This window comes from Coregonus lavaretus (assembly GCF_964263955.1).
Source record: "Coregonus lavaretus genome assembly, chromosome: 22".
In the NCBI taxonomy this organism is placed as follows: Eukaryota; Metazoa; Chordata; class Actinopteri; order Salmoniformes; family Salmonidae; genus Coregonus; species Coregonus lavaretus.
Genome location: NC_140009.1, coordinates 5342968 through 5366043, shown reverse-complemented (window position 1 = coordinate 5366043; position 23076 = coordinate 5342968). Strand labels below are relative to the sequence as shown.

Here is a 23076-nt window from a genome sequence, read left to right as displayed (position 1 = left end):
TTGATGCCCCACGAGGTGAGATCTTGCATGGAGCCCCAGACCGAGGGTGATTGACCGTCATCTTGAACTTCTTCCATTTTCTAATAATTCCGCCAACAGTTGTTGCCTTCTCACCAAGCTGCTTGCCTATTGTTCTGTAGCCCATCCCAGCCTTGTGCAGGTCTACAATTTTATCCCTGATCTCCTTACACAGCTCTCTGGTCTTGGCCATTGTGGAGAGGTTGGAGTCTGTTTGATTGAGTGTGTGGACAGGTGTCTTTTCTACAGGTAACGAGTTCAAACAGGTGCAGTTAATACAGGTAATGAGTGGAGAACAGGAGGGCTTCTTAAAGAAAAACTAACAGGTCTGTGAGAGCTGGAATTCTTACTGGTTGGTAGGTGATCAAATACTTATGTCATGCAATAAAATGCAAATTAATTACTTAAAAATCATACAATGTGATTTTCTGAATTTTTGTTTTAGATTCCGTCTCTCACAGTTGAAGTGTACCTATGATAAAAATTACAGACCTCTACATGCTTTGTAAGTAGGAAAACCTGCAAAATCGGCAGTGTATCAAATACTTGTTCTCCCCACTGTATGTGTAACTGATAGATGCACACACACACCACATGTTCATGTTTTTTTAAGTATTTTGTCTGTAATGTCGTTTTCATTATATGTCGGACCCCAGTAAGACTAGCTGTTGCCATTGGCGTCGCTAATGGGGACCCTAATAAATAAAATAAAAAATATGAACACACACACACATTACACACCCTAGACATACGATCAATGAAACACACACAAAAAAAGACAAAGTGAACTTAATACAATTTAATTAAACATATGTTACACAAGAGTTCACAGTCAAACAATGTTGCAAACCACAAAAACACATGTATTGTCCTTCAGAATCAGAAGAATATAAAATGTACTTTTCAAATAAAGACCCGGTAGAGTAAAACAGACAAAGTACATGGGTAGTCAGACATCAATGCAACAACAAACATCTAGTTTTTATTATGAAGAAGGTTGTATAAAATACAGTCGTGGTCAAAAGTTTTGAGAATGACACAAATATTGGTCTTCACAAAGTTCGCTGCTTCAGTGTTTTGAGATATTTTTGTCAGATGTTACTATGGTATACTGAAGTATAATTACAAGCATTCCATAAGTGTCAAAGGCTTTTATTGACAATTAGATTAAGTTTATGCAAAGAGTCAATATTTGCAGTGTTGACCCGTCTTTTTCAAGACCACCGCAATCCACCCTGGCATGCTGTCAATTAACTTCTGGGCCACATCCTGACTGATGGCAGCCCATTCTTGCATAATCAATGCTTGGAGTTTGTCAGAATTTGTGGGTTTTTGTTTGTCCACCCGCCTCTTGAGGATTGACCACAAGTTCTCAATGGGATTAAGATCTGGGGAGTTTCCTGGCCATGGACCCAAAATGTCGATGTTTTGTTCCCCGAGCCACTTAGTTATCACTTTTGCCTTATGGCAAGGTGCTCCATCATGCTGGAAAAGGTATTGGTCGTCACCAAACTGTTCTTGGATGGTTGGGAGAAGTTGCTCTCAGAGGATGTGTTGGTACCATTCTTTATTCATTGCTGTGTTCTTAGGCAAAATTGTGAGTGAGCCCACTCCCTTGGCTGAGAAGCAACCCCACTCATGAATGGTCTCAGGATGCTTTACTGTTGGTATGACACAGGACTGATAGTAGCGCTCACCTTGTCTTCTCCGGACAAGCTTTTTTCCGGATGCCCCAAACAATCTCAAAGGGGATTTATCAGAGAAAATGACTTTACCCCAGTCCTCAGCAGTCCAATCCCTGTACCTTTTGCAGAATATCAGTCTGTCCCTGATGTTTTTCCTGGAGAGAAGTGGCTTCCTCGCTGCCCTTCTTGACACCAGGCCATCCTCCAAAAGTCTTTGCCACACTGTGCGTGCAGATGTACTCACATCTGCCTGCTACCATTCCTGAGCAAGCTCTGCACTGGTGGTGCCCCGATCCCGCAGCTGAATCAACTTTAGGAGACGGTCCTGGCGCTTGCTGGACTTTCTTGGGCGCCCTGAAGCCTTCTTCACAACAATTGAAACTCTCTCCTTGAAGTTCTTGATGATCCGATAAATGGTTGATTTAGGTGCAATCTTACTAGCAGCAATATCCTTGCCTGTGAAGCCCTTTTTGTTCAAAGCAATGATGACGGCACCTGTTTCCTTGCAGGTAACCATGTTTAACAGAGGAAGAACAATGATTTCAAGCACCAGTCTGTTATTCTATCTCAATCAGCATGACAGAGTGATCTCCAGCCTTGTCCTAGTCAACACTCTCACCTGTGTTAACGAGAGAATCACTGACATGATGTCAGCTGGTCCTTTTGTAGCAGGGCTGAAATGCAGTGGAAATGTTTTTGGGGATTAAGTTCATTTTCATGGCAAAGACGGACTTTGCAATTCATCTGATCACTCTTCACAACATTCTGGAGTGTATGCAAATTGCCATCATAAAAACTGAGGCAGCAGACTTTGTGAAAATTAATATATGTGTCATTCTCAAAACTTTTGACCACGACTGTACATTCCCTGTACAAACAACTGGGGACTGGATATTGAAAAAGCCTTCTGAAAAGCAGTGTTGGGGTCAATTCCATTTCAATTCAGGAAGTAAACTGAAATTCAAATGTTCCTCTATGCTTCTTTATGAGAAAAACACTTCCAAAAACGTTCTAACGAATATCAATTTTTCATTAATTGTTTCAATATTTGAGTTGAGAAAATCCCTATGGACCAAGGCTGGGCTTCTATGATGTCGCATGTTTCAACAAACAAGATACATAGAGGGCAAAAATAACTGTACCATAATTTTGACTCTTACAGCTGAATTTGTAAACAGTCTTTGCATTTGTGAAATACATCAAAAAAATGAGCTCCTGTACGACCAACTAAATGTATTCTGCAACTAACTACCATCAGTTATGATCGCTTCAGCAAACATGAAGTCATTGACCAGGGTATTATGAAGGTAAAACATCTCATAGTTGTAACCTTAGTCTTTGTTTCCAGGACAGAGCACTACAGTTCCAGTAACAGGTCAAGGGTTAAAGTTCATTCATAGTGACCCCTCGTTGAGAAATCCCAGTCGTAGGGATAACGTGGTTGCGTAAGGGGCAGGAGGTGGTGGAAGGTTTATGCTTTCTGGCGCAAAATGGCATCACCCAGATAGGAGCTCCATATCTGTGGTGAGTGATGTCTTGGATGAGTTTACCCCTTACGTTGTAAAACACTTTGAGTGTATGGTGAAGTGCTATATAAATCCAATCAATTATTATTATTGGATGAGGAGAGGTGGTGTAGCTGGGTGCTGGCTAGCCGGGTCAGGTATCCCTCTGGGCGGGATGGTTGAGGAGGGGTATGAATGTCTGCAGTAACCAAGAAGATGTATCTTGACATCTGGCCACTTAGCTAGCAAGTTAGCAAACCAAATGCATAGCTGGTGCCCTGAACAGGATATCATTTAATTGACACATTTTAGATTTCTTATAGTTAAACTAAAGTTCTAGTTATAAGCAGTGGCGTAGCACGCCGCCCCAAACAAAAATATGATAATATATTTTTTAAACGGTATTGAAAATCATACTGTCGGTATTTAGAAATACCCGGGATACGGTATAAACGGTATATCGCCCTAGCCTAGTGACGGAGGAAGACATCGTCGGTGTGTAGAATGCTATGAAACACGGACCATCTGGGCTACAGAGTCTTCTGCCTGGGCGGCCAGCTCTGCCTGTTGCTATGGGGAGAGAAGGAGAGAGAGAGGAGGAGAGAGAGGGGAGGAGAGAGAGCGAGGGAGGGAGAGAAAGAGAGGGGAGGAGAGAGAGAGGGGAGGAGAGAGAGGAGAGAGAGAGGGGAGGAAGAGAGAGAGAGAGGAGAGGAGGAGAGAGAGAGAGGGGAGGAAGAGAGAGAGAGAGGGGAGGAAGAGAGAGAGAGGGGAGGAAGAGAGAGAGAGAGGGGAGGAGAGAGAGAGAGAGGGGAGGAGAGAGAGAGAGAGGGGAGGAGGAGAGAGAGGGGAGGAGAGAGAGAGGGGAGGAGAGAGAGAGGGGAGGAGAGAGAGAGAGGGGAGGAGAGAGAGGAGAGAGAGAGGGGAGGAAGAGAGAGAGAGAGGAGAGGAGGAGAGAGAGAGAGGGGAGGAGGAGAGAGAGAGAGGGGAGGAAGAGAGAGAGAGAGGGGAGGAAGAGAGAGAGAGAGAGGGGAGGAAGAGAGAGAGAGGGGAGGAGAGAGAGAGGGGAGGAAGAGAGAGAGAGGGGAGGAGAGAGAGAGAGGGGAGGAGAGAGAGAGAGAGGGGAGGAAGAGAGAGAGGGGAGGAGAGAGAGAGGGGAGGAGAGAGAGAGGGGAGGAGAGAGAGAGGGGAGGAGGAGAGAGAGGGGAGGAGGAGAGAGAGGGGAGGAGAGAGAGAGAGAGGGGAGGAGAGAGAGGGGAGGAAGAGAGAGAGAGAGGGGAGGAAGAGAGAGAGAGGGGAGGAGGAGGAGAGAGAGAGGGGAGGAGAGAGAGAGGGGGGAGGAGAGAGAGAGGGGGGAGGAGAGAGAGAGGGGAGGAGAGAGAGGAAGGATGAAGGTACCAGTCAACACATGCAACCAAAACATGTACACAGTCGCTAATGAAAGTCTACACACCCATTGCTCTCTTCACATTTTTCTGCCTCAAAAAATTTTGGGGTTTGTTTTTTTACTGATCTGCACAACCTACTACACATTTTAAAAGGGTAAAGAAAAAATATTGAAAATGTTCAACATTAAAAAATAAAAAGGAAGATTTCTTCGTAGCGTACGATTCTACCTACAGTGCCTTCAGAAAGTATTCACCCCCCTTGACTTTTTCCACATTTTGTTGTGTTACAGCCTGAATTTAAAATGGATTAAATAAATATTTTTTTGGTCACTGGCCTACACACACTACTCCCGAGTGGTGCAGTGGTCTAAGGCACTGCATCGCAGTGCTAGCTGTGCCACTAGAGATCCTGGTTCGAATCCAGGCTCTGTCGTAGCCGGCCGCGACCGGGAGACCCATGGGGCGGCGCACAATTGGCCCAGTGTCGTCCAGGGTAGGGGAGGGAATGGCCGGCAGGGATGTGGGTTCGATTCCCACGGGGTGCCAGTAAAAAATAATTATATATATATATATATAAATAATGTATGCACTCACTAACTGTAAGTCGCTCTGGATAAGAGCGTCTGCTAAATGTAAATGTAATAATGTTAAAGTGGAATTATGTTTTTCTAAATGTTTACAAATTACACTGAACAAAAATATAAACGCAACATGTAAAGTGTTGGTCCCATGTTTCATGAGCTGCAATAAATACTCACTAAAAGCTTATTTCTCTCAAAATGTGTAAACACATTTGTTTACATAACAGTTAGTGAGCATTTCTCCTTTGCCAAGATAATCCATCCACCTGACAGGTGTGGCATATCAAGAAGCTGATTAAACAGCACGGGCAACACTAAACAGCAAAAGGCCACTCTTAAATGTGCATTTTTGTCACACAACACAATGCCACAGATGTCTCAAGTTGTGAGGGATTGTGCAATTGGCATGCCGACTGCAGTTATTTTAACAGTAAAATAAAACAACAAAAGCCTAATTGTCAACCCAAAATCCATGACAATAACTGGATTAGGTTGCTCATCAAAATATTTGAATCACAACATGTTAGATAAAACAACTGATGGTACAATTATTCTCTACAGTATACTTGCTTGTTTTGTCACATAAACTGAAATTAGGCCAACTATTAGAATTTTTGCAAACAGGAAATGGCGGAGCGATGTCTGCATAGTGCACCTTTAATAAAGTGTGGTATCTGAACAATATATGACTTCGCTGACGTTTGCAAAAGGTCTTAGAGGATGTTGACTCAGCTTAAGGGAAGCATCTGGAGAGTAGTTCTATAGGGGCACCCTAAAACAGAGGAAGTCTGTTAGGTGGAGTCCTGGGATTGGTCCGTAGGGGAAAACGCCCATATCAGGTTACATAGGATATATACTATGGTTTGGGACAAAGGACGGGGAGAATAACATATTTAGAGATTGGAGCCGGTTATTCTCCAGATGTCGGCAGATGTCTGTAAATCGACGCTGTAACCCTTTGATATAATAAACCTTTATGATCAAAGTACAGCGTCCAGCGGATTCCCTTGTTCTCCACAGCATAATTAGCATCGTTTTCTCAACACTACAAAAGCACTGTGAATGATAGTCCCTCCAGGATTTTGCAGGGTTTTTGTGATATTTGCGGGCCAAAATGCTTGATTTTGCTGTGGCTGTTCTGACATTTTGCATGGCAATATGCAATGATTTTGTCCAATTTGTCGTGAAAATGTGTGGCTTGATTCAACCATGACTTGACAGTTTTATGCGGAAATAGTGTGGTAAATTGGTCAAATCTGAAAGCCCTCGTATAATATGAGGGGAATTTCTGATTTTGCTAAAATATTGGACTGGAATGACTTTATAAGATGATTACACATTTGTATGAAATAATGTATGCACTCACTAACTGTAAGTCGCTCTGGATAAGAGCGTCTGCTAAAATGACTAAAATGTAAATGTTTCTATTGTGTGACGCCAAATCATGGGCTGGTGCCACCAACTGAAGAACTTAGTGGCACCAGTGAATTTTTGTCTGTAGCCCTAGGTTTATGTGTATTGTATAAAGCCTGAAGAACTTAGTAAGGACTCTTCAATTCAAATTGTATAATGGCGGTTATGGGGAGGAGGCTGATTGAGGTAGCCAGTAGGATCTCAAACCATCCCCTCCTGAATTTCTACTTTTGGTTCCTCTTCTCCAGCTCTCCTACCTGGGCGAGGGCCAGGGCCATCTCCTCCCTCTCCTTGGGAGAGAAGAAGCGTCCTCCGTCTCCCCTCTTGCGCTGCATGGCATGGCGGTGACGGGACTCATGCAGGTATTTCTGTCAGATAGATAGATATATAGATAGATAGAGAGAGAGAGGGAGAGAGAGAGGGAGAGAGAAAGAAAGAGAGTCACTAACAACTAGGGTTGTAACGGTTCACCAAACCCACGGTTCGGTACGTATTGCGGTTTTGGAGTCACGGTTTGGTTTCAGTACAGCGGGAAAATGAAATGCCATTCACAATGTTCAGCATTCACAATGTTCAGCATTCACAATGTTCAGCATTCACAATGTTCCTGGCATTGTCTGTTGTGACCGGATTGTTATGTTGGGCCTCTCAAGTTTCCATTCTGATGCTGTGTTTGTAACCATGTGGGAGGTGGGAATTTACCGTAAAGTCGTAAATACCAGTTCCATTCATGTGATATGAACTCGTTGAGAAACACAGATTGGCAAATAAAATAAAAGTACAGCTATCATGTTCAAAAATTAATAGATTGGTTTTTATACATACTGTTTTGTTGTTGCGTTTAACTGCCAAAAATGCTGTTATAGAGGCCATTTTCTTAGTAGGTGACATCAGAGGTCCCCGTGTGAGAAGTGGGTGCTCAGGATGATAGTCAGTTTCAAACCAGTAATTACAATTTGGAGGGCCGTTCAAGTGGATTTTTCCCAGTCTCGTATGTGGTAAATTCCCACTTCCCACTTGGATACGAACGCACCATGACACTGCCTCCTTCAGTACCAGATGCACACTTGTGACACTCATAAAGGGGGCGATGTCTGTAGCGCTGTACATCTCCCACTCCGGGGTAATGTGACGGGGCTGCCACTGTTAAAAGGTCCAATGCAGCCGTTTATATCTCAATATCAAATCATTTCTGGGTAACAATTAAGTACCTTACTGTGATTGTTCTCAATTATAAATGGTCAAAAATAAACAAAAAACTGCTTCTTAGCAAGGAGCAATTTGTCAAGCAAGAATTTTGCTAGGACGGTCTGGGAGTGGTCTGAGTGGGGAGGGGGAAAACTGGAAACTAGCCGGGCGCCTGCAGGCTGACTTCGGTCGTCAGTTGAACGGTGCTTCCTCTGACACATTGGTGCGGCTGGCTTCCGGGTTAAGCGGGCGGGTGTTAAGAAGCGCGGTTTGGCGGGTCATATGTTTCGGAGGACGCATGACTCAACCTTCGCCTCTCCTGAGCCCGTTGGGGAGTTGCAGCGATGAGACAAGATCGAAATTGGGGAGAAAAAGGGGCTAAAATTAAAAAAATAATAATAATAAAAGGGCATTATCCAAATTTTTACAATTTCACAGTGTTACTCCAACCACATAGCGTATAAATATATACATAACAGGAAAATCATGTTTTTGACTGCACTGGGCCTTTAAGTAAGCGCAACACATGGTGCATCGCCAATTAATTGAATACTTCGGCTTTGGTTTGCTTATATAGAGCGGGTACTACTTGTTCGCTGAAACGGGTGCAAGAGGGAAGCTAGTAACGTCACTCGGGCCCTTTCAAGAGGTGCTGAAACCCCCTATTCTCAACCATCGAGAATGGCCAACTATCACTTTAGCAACACCTTGCTAAGAGAAGACTAAAACTAACAGATAGTAGTTTGCAGACAGTAAGATACACGTAAGGTATAATCAACGAGGGGCTATGCTTTCTCTGGAAAATAATGAACGACGTGGAAGGTGTGTTCCACAACACGCTAGCGGAGTGGAACTGACCTTCCACAGAGTTGCATTATTTTCCAGAGAACGCATAGAGCCCCGAGCTGATTATAACCCTTTTATACCGTGGCTATAATTTAACTAATTTACAGCTAGAAATGTGATCAACGTCCACTGAAGTAGCTAGCACGTTTACTAGAATAGCTACAGTAGTTACCTTGGTAACCAAACAAACAGACTTGCTCCTTTAGCTAACCAAACCATCAGTCCTAGCTTGCTATTATGAAAATCGAATTCAACAATGCCAATAATGTTTTCAAATTCGACTTCTCCTTTCAAAAGCAGCTCAAATATAGAACATGTAAGAATGAACTATAGCCATTGAATTCTACCGTGCAAATATACTGTGCGTTATAGGGAAATAATGCACGCTCTAGAATGCCCTTCAAGCCAATGGTATAATGCCATGGCATAATTCAGCGACAATGCCCGAAAAGCCGGTGTTTCGAGTATATATTGGCAGGGGTGTTGTTAGGCCGGAGACGAAGTCGTGCCAATACAGTGCCTTCGGAAAGTATTCAGACCCTTTCCCTTTTTTCACATTTTGTTACATTACAGCCTTATTCTAAAATGGATTAAATAAATCAAAATCCTCAGCAATCTACACACAATACCCCATAATGACAAAGCGAAAACAGTTTGAAAATAAATAAAAATAGCAAATGTATTACAGAAATACCTTATTTACATAAGTATTCAGACCATTTGCTAGGAGACTCGAAATTGAGCTCAGGCGCATCCTGTTTCTATTGATCATCCTTGAGAAAATGGGAGATAACACACACACGCAGTGGCGCAGTGGTCTAAGGCACTGCATCGCAGTGCTAACTGTGCCACTAGAGATCCTGGTTCGAATCCAGGCTCTGTCGCAGCCGCCCGCGACCGGGAGACTAATGGGCGGCGCACAATTGGCCCAGCGTCGTCCAGGGTAGGGGAGGGAATGGCCGGCAGGGATGTAGCTCAGTTGATAGAGCATGGCGTTTGCAACGCCAGGGTTGTGGGTTCGATTCCCACGGGGGGCCAGTATATAAAAAATATGTAATCACTAACTGTAAGTCGCTCTGGATAAGAGCGTCTGCTAAATGACTAAAATGTAAATGTATAATGTCTAGATGCTTTTTACAGTGTAGATGTAGTATATAAATTGCGCAGTCAGATGGAACAGAGTAAATACGCATTTCAATCTCATAGATTTAGCCGGTGGGAACTTGTGGAACAGACACCGGCTGGAATGCGGTTTTAACCAATCAGCATCCAGGATTAGAACCACCCGTTGTATAAAAACGAATAGCGTATAGAACGCTTGTGGAAAGCAGCACGTCGACAACATTGTTGCATCCATCTGACCATGCAGAGTGAACGGCAAGAAAGTGCTCTCGACTCTGTAGTCGAACAACCGCTCTCTCCTTGAGTGACAGGGGGCGGGGCTTGGTGTGGTTCCCAGCATGTAGCAGCAGGAAGAGAGATGCCTCAAGTAGCAAACGGAGAGAAAACTATAAAAAAACGGACATTATACGCGCCGTAGTTGCGTATCACATTTAACAAACCAAACATTGAAATACAGTTATAGAAGGTAAAGTAACAATTCAAACCGGTCCGTGAATCACTACCGGTATATAGTCAAATACGGTACGCCACCCAACCCTACTTTGGCCCGGTCAGAATCAGCTGCCAAGGTCTGCTTGAATGCGTTTCCGTCTCGATCCGGTATACTGGAGAGATGTCGGCATAAACGCGTTAACATATTTGATGATGTAGTCCTCTGTAGCTCAGTTGGTAGAGCATGGCGCTTGCAACGCCAGGGTTGTGGGTTCGTTTCCCACGGGGGGGCCAGTATGAAAATGTATGCACTCACTAACTGTAAGTTCGCTCTGGATAAGAGCGTCTGCTAAAATAACTCAAATGTAAAAGTGTGTTGGCAGCTGCATAGGCTATTCTCGTTGAGCAGTGGCGACCATACTCTCTCTGTCCATCGCCGTTGTAATGTACTGGGAAGCCGAAATGTTCTCAAACTGGAGATTTAAACAATGATGGAGAATCCTCCTGGTTTAAATCGACCCCACCACCCGCCATCGTACAGAACTAGTTAACGGCTGCGCCTCACATAAGGACAGTTTGAAAAATGCCAATTAAGAATTAGAATTTTGATTACAACGTGTGATAGGTTGTCATTGTTTTAAAGGAATAGCCTGAAATGTTGTTGTTTTTTTTAGCTCAGATTTACTCCACATAAAACGCAGCATAGTCTATAGGCCTAGTGTTTTTATTTTGTAAATAAATATATTTTTAATGTATTCATTCAGGCTCACAGGAGGTCCTGTACAAAACGGTTATGTGTGAATACGTGTACGGTTACACCCCTAACCACAACTCATTTGACCAATCTGGGAGGTAAAGTTGTTAAAGTATTCAATAATGTAGCCGTGTAGCCCTACGAACAACACTACGATATGCTCTCAGTCCAGCAGCAGGACATGATCAATTCCCATACTCCATAGTGACAACAGCCCTTCAGAGAGAGAGAGGCCATGCTACTCACCCTCCTCTCCTCAGGGATCTTGCCCTCTGCCTCAGGCTTGTCTCGGGCCTGTCGTAATACACTAACCCGAACCCCTACCCTAATCCATGCTACTCACCCTCCTCTCCTCAGGGATCTTGCCCTCTGCCTCAGGCTTGTCTCGGGCCTGTCGTAATACACTAACCCGAACCCCTACCCTAATCCATGCTACTCACCCTTCTCTCCTTGGGGATCTTGCCCTCTGCCTCCAGCTTGGCGCGGGCCTGTCTTCTCTTCAGGATGCGATGGTACTGTTTAGCGTTGACGTACAGCGGTTCCTCCTCTAACATCTCAGCCCCAGGTAGAGGGATACGCTGCATAGCAGGCACCGCACCCCCACTAGGCATCATCTAGCAGAGAGAGAGAGGGAGAGAGAGAGAGAGTGGGGAGAGAGAGAGAGGGAGAGAGAGAGAGAGTGGGGAGAGAGAGAGAGGGAGAGAGAGAGAGAGAGAGAGAGAGAGAGAGAGAGAGAGAGAGAGAGCACATAAAATATCTGACTAACAAACACACAGATCGCTGGTGTAATTTGCAACAATTATTTCAGATCAAAACACCCCATTCCACAGAGATAAACTATTGTGTAATATCTAATTCTATGCCCGACATCTCACTAAATCTAGGTACTAACACACTACGGGCTCTGTAATAACCAGGTACTAACACACTACGGGCTCTGTAATAACCAGGTACTAACACACTACGGGCTCTGTAATAACCAGGTACTAACACACTACGGGCTCTGTAATAACCAGGTACTAACACACTACGGGCTCTGTAATAACCAGGTACTAACACACTACAGGCTCTGTAATAACCAGGTACTAACACACTACGGGCTCTGTAATAACCAGGTACTAACACACTACGGGCTCTGTAATAACCAGGTACTAACACACTACAGGCTCTGTAATAACCAGGTACTAACACACTACAGGCTCTGTAATAACCAGGTATTAACACACTACAGGCTCTGTAATAACCAGGTACTAACACACTACAGGCTCTGTAATAACCAGGTACTAACACACTACAGGCTCTGTAATAACCAGGTACTAACACACTAAGGGCTCTGTAATAACCAGGTACTAACACACTACGGGCTCTGTAATAACCAGGTACTAACACACTACGGGCTCTGTAATAACCAGGTACTAACACACTACAGGCTCTGTAATAACCAGGTACTAACACACTACGGGCTCTGTAATAACCAGGTGCTAACACACTACAGGCTCTGTAATAACCAGGTACTAACACACTACGGGCTCTGTAATAACCAGGTACTCACACACTACGGGCTCTGTAATAACCAGGTACTAACACACTACGGGCTCTGTAATAACCAGGTACTAACACACTACGGGCTCTGTAATAACCAGGTACTAACACACTACGGGCTCTGTAATAACCAGGTACTAACACACTACGGGCTCTGTAATCACCAGGTACTAACACACTACGGGCTCTGTAATAACCAGGTACTAACACACTACGGGCTCTGTAATAACCAGGTACTAACACACTACAGGCTCTGTAATAACCAGGTACTAACACACTACGGGCTCTGTAATAACCAGGTACTAACACACTACGGGCTCTGTAATAACCAGGTACTAACACACTACAGGCTCTGTAATAACCAGGTACTAACACACCCTGTGACCCAACCCCCTCAGTGATCTAGGTAACAGGATGTCTGGGTATCCCTGATGGGGGCCTTACCATGACCATGCCACCGGCGTTCATCATGTTGCCTGAGACCGGCAGGGTGACGGTCACAGTGCCCTGCTGTCCACTGTTGGTGGTGGTGGTGTTGGCCCCCCCTGCCTGTACCATCTGGGCCCCCGCCAGGCTGCCTGCTGGGATGGTGATCATTCCTGGGGAGAAAAAGGCCTCCTTATCACCACCACCTTCACCATTTTGTTTGTTTGTTTGTTTGTTTGCGTGTGTGTGTGTTTGTGTGTGTGCGTCCATGCATGTCGGTGTGCGTGTGGCCGTCCTGTAAACCTACCCTGTTGAAGGACGGTGCCGTCTGCGTTGACTGGCTGGTAGACGATGGTCTGTCCATCAGCCGTCTGCGCAAGCTGCTGGCCCTGCTGCAGCTGGATCTGCTGGCCCTGTTGCAGCTGGATCTGCTGGCCCTATAGGAACAAACAGGACCGGGTCATATGCGGTGACAAGTAACGGAAGTAGCCTTGCATGAGCCTTGGCTTGTGCGAGCCACAACGACTCATAGGAGCAGGAGCCTATCTCCTGTGTCTGTAGTGTGAGGCAGCTTGTTGTACAAGTACAGGGACAGGCGACTATCGCAGGGCCTTCCCCCCCCCCATTCTATCTCCTTAATGCTATAAACTGTATTCAAAACTCTATCAAATTGTATTGGTCCCGTGCACATATTTTGCAGATGTTATCGCGGGTGTAGCGAGATGATTATGTTCCTAGCTCCAACAGTGCAGTAACACAGAACAATAGAAAACAACACACAATTCCAACAACTAAATAGAAAAGGAATTAAGAAATATAGAATATAATCATAATAATCATAATACACAGTGCATTCGGAAAGTATTCAGACCCTTAGACTTTGTTACGTTACAGCCGTATTCTAAAATGGGTTAAAATGTGTTTTTTTTCCCCTTCCATCATCAATCTACAAACAATACATAATAATGACAAAGCAAAAACTGGTTTTAAGAAATTTTAGCAAATGTATATAAAATAAATGAAATATCACATTTACATAAGTATTCAGACCCTTTACTCAGTACTTTGTTGAAGCACCTTTGGCTGCGATTACCGCCTCGGGTCTTCTTGGGTATGGCGCTACAAGCTTGGCACACCTGTATTTGGGGAGGTTCTCCCATTCTTTTTTGCAGAAGTCTTAGGTCCAGTCTGAGGTCTGGAGTGCTCTGGAGCAGGTTTTCATCAAGGATCTCTCTGTACTTTGCCCGACATCATCTTTCCCTCGACCCTGACTAGTCTCCCAGTCCCTTCCGCTGACAAACATCCCCACAGCATGATGCTGCCACCACCATGCTTCACCATAGGGATGGTGCCATGTTTCCTCCAGACGTGACGCTTGGCATTCAGGCCAAAGAGTTCAATCTTGGTTTCATCAGACCAGAGAATCTTGTTTCTAATGGTCTGAGAGTCCTTTAGGTACCTTTTGGCAAACTCCAAGCGGGCTGTCATATGACTTTTACTGAGGAGTGGCTTCCGTCTGACTACTCTACCATAAAAGGCCTGATTGGTGGAGTGATGCAGAGATGGTTGTCCTTCTGGAAGGTTCTCCCATCTTCACAGAGGATCTCTGGAGCTCTGTCAGAGTGACCATCAGGTTCTTGGTCACCTCCCTGACCAAGGCCCTTCTCCCCCAATTGCTCAGTTTGGCCGGGCGGCCAGCTCTAGGAAGAGTCGTGGTGGTCCCAAACTTATTCCATGGAGGAGGCCACTGTGTTCTTGGGGAGCTTCAATGCTGCAGACATTTTTTGGTACCCTTCCCCAGATCTGTGCCTTAACACAATCCTGTCTCGGAGCTCTACGGACAATTCCTTTGACCTCATGGCTTGGTTTTTGCTCGGACATGCACTGTCAACTGTGGGACCTTATATAGACAGGTGTGTGCCTTTCCAAATCATGTCCAATCAATTGAATTTACCACAGGTGGACTCCAAATCAAGTTGTAGAAACATCTCAAGGATGATCAATGGAAACAGTATGCACCTGAGCTCAATTTCGAGTATCATTGCAAAGGGTCTGAATAATTTCTAAAAACCTGTTTTCACTTTGTCATTATGGGGCATTGTGTGTAGATTGATGAGGATTTTTATTTATTTAATACATTTTAGAATAAGGCTGTAACGTACCAAAATGTGGAAAAAGTCTAAGGGTCTGAATACTTTCCGAATGCACTGTATATAATATATACACACTACCAGTCAAAAGTTTGGACACACCTACTCATTCAAATTCAAGGGTTTTTCTTTATTTTTACATTGTAGAATAATAGTGAAGACATCAAAACTATGAAACAACACATATGGAATTACGTAGTAAACAAAAAAGTGTTGAACAAATCAAAATATATTTTATATAGAGTTACTAGCCTCAGAAATTGCAGCCCAAATAAATGCTTCACAGAGTTCAAGTCACAGACACATCTCAACATCAACTGTTCAGAGGGGACTGTGTGAATCAGGCCTTCATGGTCGAATTGCTGCAAAGAAACCACTACTAAAGGACACCAATAAGAAGAAGAGACCTGCTTGGCCCAAGAAACACAAGCAATGAACATTTGGTCTGGAGTCCAAATTTGAGATTTTTGGTTCCATCCGCCGTGGCTTTGTGAGATGCGGTGTGGGTGAACGGATGATCTCTGCATGTATAGTTCCCACCGTAAAGCATGGAGGAGGTGGTGTTATGGTGTGGGGGTGCTTTGCTGGTGACACTGTCTGTGATTTATTTAGAATTGAAGGCACACTTAACCAGCATGGCTACCACAGTATTCTGCAGCGATACGCCATCCCATCTGGTTTGGGCTTAGTGGGACTATCATTTGTTTTTCAACAGGACAATGACCCAACACACCTCCAGGCGGTGTAAGGGCTATTTTACCAAGAAGGAGAGTGATGGAGTGCTGCATCAGATGACCTGGCCTCCACAATCCCCCGACCTCAACCCAATTGAGATGGTTTGGAATGAGTCGGACGGCAGAGTGAAGGAAAAGCAGCCAACAAGAGCTAAGCATATGTGGGAACTCCTTCAAGACTGTTGGAAAAGCATTCCAGGTGAAGCTGGTTGAGAGAATGACAAGAGTGTGCAAAGCTGTCATCAAGGCAAAGGGTGGCTATTTTAAGAATCTCAAATATAAAATCTGTTTTGATTTGTTTAACACTTTTTTGGTTACTACATGATTCCATATGTGTTATTTCATAGTTTTGATGTCTTCACTATTATTCTACAATGTAGAAAATAGTAAAAATAAAGAAAAACGCTTGAATGAGTAGGTGTGTCCAAACTTTTGACTGGTACTGTATATATAATTATAATATAATTCCTATTGGACTGAACCAACAAGGGGATTTTTCCCTTTTTAAAGGTATATACACTCAGTAGCCAGTTTATTAGGCACACCCATCTAGTACCGGATCCAACCCCCGTTGCCTCCAGAACAGCCGGAATTCTTCGGGGCATGGAAACGTTACTAAATTTCTATCAAGGCACCTAACGTGTGCCAGGAAAACGTTCCCCACACCATTAAACCACCGCCACCAGCCTGTACCGTTGACACCAGGCAGAATGGGAGCATGGACTCTTACGCCAAATCCTGACTCTGCCATCAGCATGATGCAACAGGAACAGGGATTCGTCGGACCAGGCAATGTTTTTCCACTCATCAGTGTTGGTGATCGCCAGCCCACTGGAGATGCTTCTTCTTGCTTTTAGCTGATAGGAGTGGAACCCGGTGTGGTCGTCTGCTGCAATTGCTCATCCGTGACAAGGGCCGACGAGTTGTGCGTTCCGAGATGCCGTTATTTGCCTGTTTGTGGCCCGCCTGTTATTTTTGCACGATTCTTGCCATTCTCCTTCGACCCCTCATCAACATGCTGTTTTTCGCCCACAGGACTGCAGCTGACTGTTTTTTTATTTGTCGCACTATTCTCTGTAAACCCTAGACACTGTCATGTGTGAAAAGCCCAGGAGGCCGGCCGTTTCTGAGATACTGGAACCGGCACGCCTGGCACCGACGATCATACCACACTCAAAGTCTCTTAGGTCACTCGTTTTGCCCATTCTAACAGTCAATCGGACCACTGAGTGTACTGTGTATATTGCATAGGATTGAAGCTAAACATCTGTGGTCTTGCTGCAGCTGGATCAGCTGACCCATGAATCAGTGTCAATAAGAGATTTGTACTTACATTGTAGTTCATCATGTGGAGGTTGAACTAAAGTAAGTTCAAATTCAGACTTAAATGCTGATGGTGTCACATTGTCCCAATACAGGAAGTGTGTCATTAGAAGTGTGTCTAGGTGTATACCTTTCAGAGTGTGTGTGTGTGTGTGTACCTGGTTCTGTCCGGCTGTGATGGCTTGTTGTGGCTGTTGGATGATGATCTGTTGGGGCTGACCCTGCTGTCCCCCTAGCTGTAACATCTGGCCGTTCTGCAGCTGGATCTGCTGTCCCCCTAGATGGATCGTCTGACCGTTCTGCAGCTGGATCTGCTGTCCACCCTGTAGCTGGATCTGACAGTGAAACATGATCAGATGATAGCGTGTTCATAATATCATGCCAACTCCCGACTCTAGCTCAAAGGAATATGATTACTAGAATGGGGAAAAGACCCTAAGAACACTGCAATTTGACTGGATTCTCATAATTGAATGGGTTCTAGTAATTATATTTCTATGGTTTCCTCCCATTCCTCACCTGTTGCAGTCCCTGTCCTCCAGACACTGGCACCTGCATGATGGTCTGTCCCTGCCCCCCCCCCATAGCCTGCACCATGATGGGTTGCCCTGACGACGTGATCAGCTGCCCTCCGCTCACCTGCACCACCAGGGGCTGGCCCTGGACCTGTGGTGTGGGGGGGGGGGGAGATGGTTAAAGTTGATACATTAATTCCTAGATAATCATATACATTGAGTGTACAGAACATTAAGAACACCTTCCTAAAACTGAATTGCCCCCCCCCCCCCTCAGAACATCCTCAATTCGTTGGGGGCATGGACTCTACAAGGTGTCGAAAGCATTCCACAGGGATGCAGGCCAATGTTGGTTGGATGTCCTTTGGGTGGTGGACAATTCTTGATACACACGGGAAACTGTTGAGCGTGAAAAACACAGAAGCATTGCAGTTCTTGGCACAAACCGGTGCGCCTGGCACCTACTACCATAACCCGCTCAAAGGCACTTAAATATTTTGTCTTGCCCATTCACCCTCTGAATGGCACACGTACACAATCCATGTCTCAAGGATACAAAATCCTTCTTTAACCTGTGTCCTCCCCTTCATCTACACTGATTGAAGTGGACTTAACAAGTGACATCAATAAGGGATGATAGCTTTCACCTGGATAGTCTATGTCATGGAAAAAGCAGGTGTTCATAATATTTTGTACACTCAGTGTATACTATAACTGTGCAGTTTCATGTCACAGCCAGAGCACTGATATAACACCAAGCATGTCATTAAGACTTAGAATGTAATTCCTGTTTTAGACCGTAAAATGATGAACACATGAACCAGTAGACAGTGTAAGTGGATCATAGCGTGAACGATGGTGAACAACTCTGGCAAATGGCCATAATATGATGGTCAATCCGATGTTTCAGACTGTTGCTAGTACCTTCGTGGATGACTCGGACTAACTCAATCAAGTCACTGAGCTGGGGCATGCAGCTCAGAGCAGCGATAGCATGCTAGGGCAGCTACCACGGAGATGGGGCATGGTAATCATGGTAGGCGAGAGGCATGCTGTGACACTGTGACACTAACGCAGTGCGATGTAATACATAGACCGACGGTCACACCACTACCTGGAGTGTCTGCACCTGCTGGCCAGAGGCCGTCAATACCGGCGCCTCGGTCTGCAGCTGCACAGCCGTCACTGTGCCCTGAGTCTGCAGACAAGGTCATGTTCATTAGGGCACGAAAAAACTGAAACCGTTTCAAAGCATTTTTTGTAACGGAAAACAGAAATGAGCATTTCTTATTTGACAAGCCCCTAAATCCAGGTAGTCCCTCCCTGTTTCATTCAGTTCTCTGATGTTTGGTGCCTAATGAACACAGAACAAGGTACAGCTAGAGTTGACTCATCCCAGAAGTCTCAGAGATTCGATGTAATTATTTCATATAAATCAATTGCCTAATAAAAGGACACTTCTCATGGTATTCAGTTGTTGTACCGCAGTAAAGTCTGGTTGAGAATCACCAGCTCAGGCTGGAACCGTTGCCCCTCACCTGTTGTTGGATCTGTCCATTGGATGTCTGTACGACTATCTGCTCCCCAGTCGAGGTGGTGGCGGTGGTGTACTCCATGGTCAGTTAGTCACAGTCCTTCCTATCATTGTCAAAATACAGAGTTTGGTCAATCAAATTGGAGGCAGAGTGACAAATTATGCATACAAGTGAATCTCCAAAACAAGCTGGGATGTCAAACCCAAACGGTCACACAAGCAATCATAGGCTACGAGGTTGTTGTAGTCACATATAAGAGGAAAAATACTATGATTGATTGTTGGGTATTAGGTGGACTAGCTAAACAGTCACCATTTCAGGGGATTTGTGGAACACACGCGTTCAAAGAATCATGTGTTTTCCGGGTCTTGTTCCTCATGTAATGATTTAGCTGAGGGGAGGGGAGTACATCGTCGAGTACAAGCATTTCGCTACACCCGCAATAACATCTGCTTAATATTTGGTATGTGACAAATAAAATTGTTTGATTTTGACATTTTTGAAATCAACAGAATGGGCTACATAGTACATAATTCAGCAAACGAATACAAATGCTAGCTAACGTTTAAGATTTGTTGAAGGACATCTTGCAGCGTGTGCTTTGTTTTGTCTTTGTTGTTCGCTAGCTTTACTGTTGCTAGCTTCACAGCTAACGTTAGCTAGCTTGAGATAAGGCGCAAAAATTACATTAGGTAACTGGCTGGCTGGATAGTTGACTAGCTAGTTAGCTTAGCTAGCATGTTATCTCAGTGGGCTGTAAAGGCTCACATAAAGAACGGATGCATGTTGAAAATGCATGAATGTTACAAAACAGCACATTATTTATTGGATTTATTCAAAGCTAACGTTGTACGTTGTATCATGCAAATATGTCTCAGTCGCCCCTCCGGTTATGTAGCACGGAATTTGTTGTACTAAAATCATACTGAAATCTTTACAGTTCAAAAAATACAACGTTGATATGCTTCAACGTTCGATTCCTGTATTTTGTAGAGTTAGTAATTTGGTTGGTCAATGACAAACCAATCCGTGCTGACAACTACCATAGGGCTTCTATTACCGTTTCTTCGCTGTCCGGTATCCCTCTGATTGGCTCCAGTACAGGGTTCCAAAGCCCAATCACCAAAGTGAGCAGACAAAATGGCGCAAATGAAACAACAGCGACGTCCGAAGAGACGCATGTGATCGTTGAGGCGAAGAAAGACGAAGATTGCCGATCTACAACCCGGCAGATGACGCAATTGGTTCAGTATGTAATCTCCTACCTCAATGGTAATCTCTCTTTACCAAATGTTACCACTGCATACATACATGGGTTAATATTCATAAATATCGATACATTTAAATAAATTATGGTTTGTTGTTGTTTGGTATTTTCGACCAAGTAGTCACTGATATGTATAGTTTTTTTCAACACCCCACTCCAGTAGATGGCAGTATGAGGAAATATAGGTTGTTTGCCACTCGCGACTCTGTTTGCGGAAGTGCTACATTGTTTCCACGAGACAAGCAGGTCTAGACTGAAATGTTGCTAAAGAAAGCAGGATAATCTTATTTGGGTGAATACAATTGTTAATCATTTCTATCTATGTTGGCTAGACACCTGGCTATTGTTTGAATACTTTGTGAGATGTGAATCGGCTGTAGCAGTAAGAGGCGTATGTAGTTAGCTAAGGTATTTGGCTCTGTATACTAGCCAAGGTTACTTTCCATTGGCTTTGAGGTTATTTCAGCGAGCTGAACTTTTTAGCTAAGTAGCTAACTAGATCAGACCTGAATGGACGTGCTGGGCAAATCGGCTAGATAGAAAATGTTGAGCATTTCTGACCCTGTGTTTCTTCATCCAGTAGTGTCTGGTGACCAGTGGTGAGCCTTCAGAATAGCCATGATGTCTTTCAGGATGGTCTCCTTGATAGCATCCAGGCTTGGCAAACTGTCAGTGATGCCCACAGTGTCTACAAGGAACTGTAGTCGACATGTCAGCAGAGATGCCAGCAAGGCCTGGATGGGACAGAGCCAGACACACAGGACCTCAGCCCACAGACACCGAGGGAAGGAGGAGAGGTTTGAAGAAGAAGATCCAGATATGGACGATGTAGACGACAAGGTCCAGGCTGTGCTCAGGTGAGAAACATTTATCCTAAACTGAACCATAGGCTTAGCTTGGTCCCAGGTCTTTTTGAGCTGTCTTTCTGACAACAACCATGAGACTGTTGGCGATGCATACAGCACAAACAGATCTGGGACCACCAGGCTATTGAAGGGTGCCAATCTACACACCAGCCACTTTCACCCAGTCAGTGATAGGCCTACACAGTATCTAAGATAATATCATACATTTATTAAGTCATCACTCCACACTCGTAATGCAACTAGGCCTAATGCCGTCTGTCATCATCTTCCCTGTGTAGTGAAGAGAGGAGGAGACGGAGGACGGTGAAGTACCATATAGTCAGGAGACAGCTGACTGAGTCTGGAGCTCCAGAGAGGAGGCTGAGTTGGGACGCCATGGAGCAGGTCAGGTGAGGAAGGGTGAAATGTTACAAAATATTCCGAAATAAATTACATATGTATGACGTGTTTGATTGTCTGTCAGGTAGACTAGGGAGTCGTGTCAGCTCTATCTGCAATGTTGTGAACATTTTGCCTCAATGACTGACTACACCAATGACTGACTACACCAATGACTACACCCCAGGTATCTGAAGCAGGAGCTACCAGAGGAATGGACCGTTGACCGTCTGGCCGAGGGATTCTCCGTCCATCGTGACGTCATCCTACGAGTCCTGAGGAGCAAGTTCATCCCCACCCCAGAGAGGAAAGCTAAACAGGACGCCAGCGTGTGGGCCAGGCTGAGACAGCAGGCTTTACCTGGTGGTGGAGGGTCAGGGGGACAGGGCAGGCAGCAAGCCCTACCTGGGGGTGGAGCAGGGGAACAGGGCAGGCAGCAAGCCCTACCTGGGGGTGGAGCAGGGGAACAGGGCAGGCAGCAAGCCCTACCTGGGGGTGGAGCAGGGGGGCAGGGCAGGCAGCAAGCCCTACCTGGGGGTGGAGCAGGGGAACAGGGCAGGCAGCAAGCCCTACCTGGGGGTGGAGCAGGGGGGCAGGGCAGGCAGCAAGCCCTACCTGGTGGTGGAGGGTCAGAGGGACCGGGCAGATCACAGCTGCCTGGCTCTGGACACAGCAGTAGCAAACTAGCCATGCTGCCCATAGGAAGTGGCACTGGTGCCCTGGTCACCCTGGCTAGCCACAGTAGCCAGAGTCTGATAGCCAGGGACTTGGAGGATGGCCCTGACCCAAGAGCCATGATGACTACTGCCAATAGTCCTGCTGCTCCTCTCAGCTCAGTACCCACCCAGCTCTCAACATCACCAACCCTGCACATCAGACGCACCTCAGGACAAGACAACTCTAGAGAGGAGTGGGAGGAAGAGGACAATGTGTTGGAGAAGGTCGAGGAGAAAGAGGAGAGATGGGATGGAAGGGTGTTTTCAGAGGAAGAACTGGAGGAACTAATGCTGTCAACAAAGCCCTCGCCGGTGGTACAGAACGGGAAAGAGTTCTTTGACAGTGTAGGAAACTTCCTGTACAGAATCTGAGATGGCAAAATGGCACCCTATTCCCTATATAGTGCACTACTTTTGACCAGGGCACTATGTGTGCCATTTTCAGAAGTAGCCTGAGATTTTACATTTACATCATTTAGCAGACGCTCGTATCCAGAGCGACTTACAAATTGGTGTTGTTAATGTTGTTCATAAATACAATGCAGTAGACTTCTGTTGGAAGATGCCGGAGACTGATTATGCCGCAAACCAATAAAGCACTATTTACAATGTATGGGTTAGTCACAAGTTTTGATTGTAATTAATTCTATAATTTAATTGTTTTCTTGAATGTTGCACATGTTGACATTGGCATG

General features: G+C 45.0%; 3 protein-coding genes across 9 annotated transcripts in view; 2 read left to right on the top strand and 1 right to left on the bottom strand.

The window, feature by feature from the left end:
- The window catches only part of LOC311149472 (uncharacterized protein), a gene marked incomplete at both ends in the record, with an annotated part of 790865 nt that overhangs the window by 255842 nt on the left and 511947 nt on the right, over positions 1-23076 (top strand). The gene's annotated exons all lie outside the window — the stretch shown is intronic.
- On the bottom strand, positions 803-20302 carry LOC311150204 (nuclear transcription factor Y subunit alpha-like). The gene is made up of 9 exons (XM_084187552.1): positions 20215-20302; positions 19158-19257; positions 17624-17770; positions 17263-17439; positions 13205-13334; positions 12916-13070; positions 11370-11543; positions 6845-6955; positions 803-3778 (listed from the first exon to the last, which is right to left on the bottom strand). Exons 2-9 carry the CDS (start codon positions 19233-19235, stop codon positions 3716-3718), a joined length of 1035 nt encoding a protein of 344 aa, XP_084043678.1. The 5' UTR covers positions 19236-19257; positions 20215-20302; the 3' UTR covers positions 803-3715.
- LOC311150203 (uncharacterized protein) lies at positions 19532-22994 on the top strand. 7 transcript variants are annotated; one of them, XM_084187549.1, is made up of 5 exons: positions 19532-19617; positions 20203-20403; positions 21002-21278; positions 21566-21676; positions 21853-22994. In XM_084187549.1, exons 3-5 carry the CDS (start codon positions 21040-21042, stop codon positions 22751-22753), a joined length of 1251 nt encoding a protein of 416 aa, XP_084043675.1. In that variant the 5' UTR covers positions 19532-19617; positions 20203-20403; positions 21002-21039; the 3' UTR covers positions 22754-22994. The 7 variants fall into 7 exon arrangements, with proteins under 7 accessions (XP_084043675.1, XP_084043677.1, XP_084043676.1 ...); XM_084187551.1 differs by having other exon boundaries at positions 19544-19617; positions 20259-20426; positions 21005-21278; XM_084187550.1 differs by having other exon boundaries at positions 19570-19617; positions 20259-20403.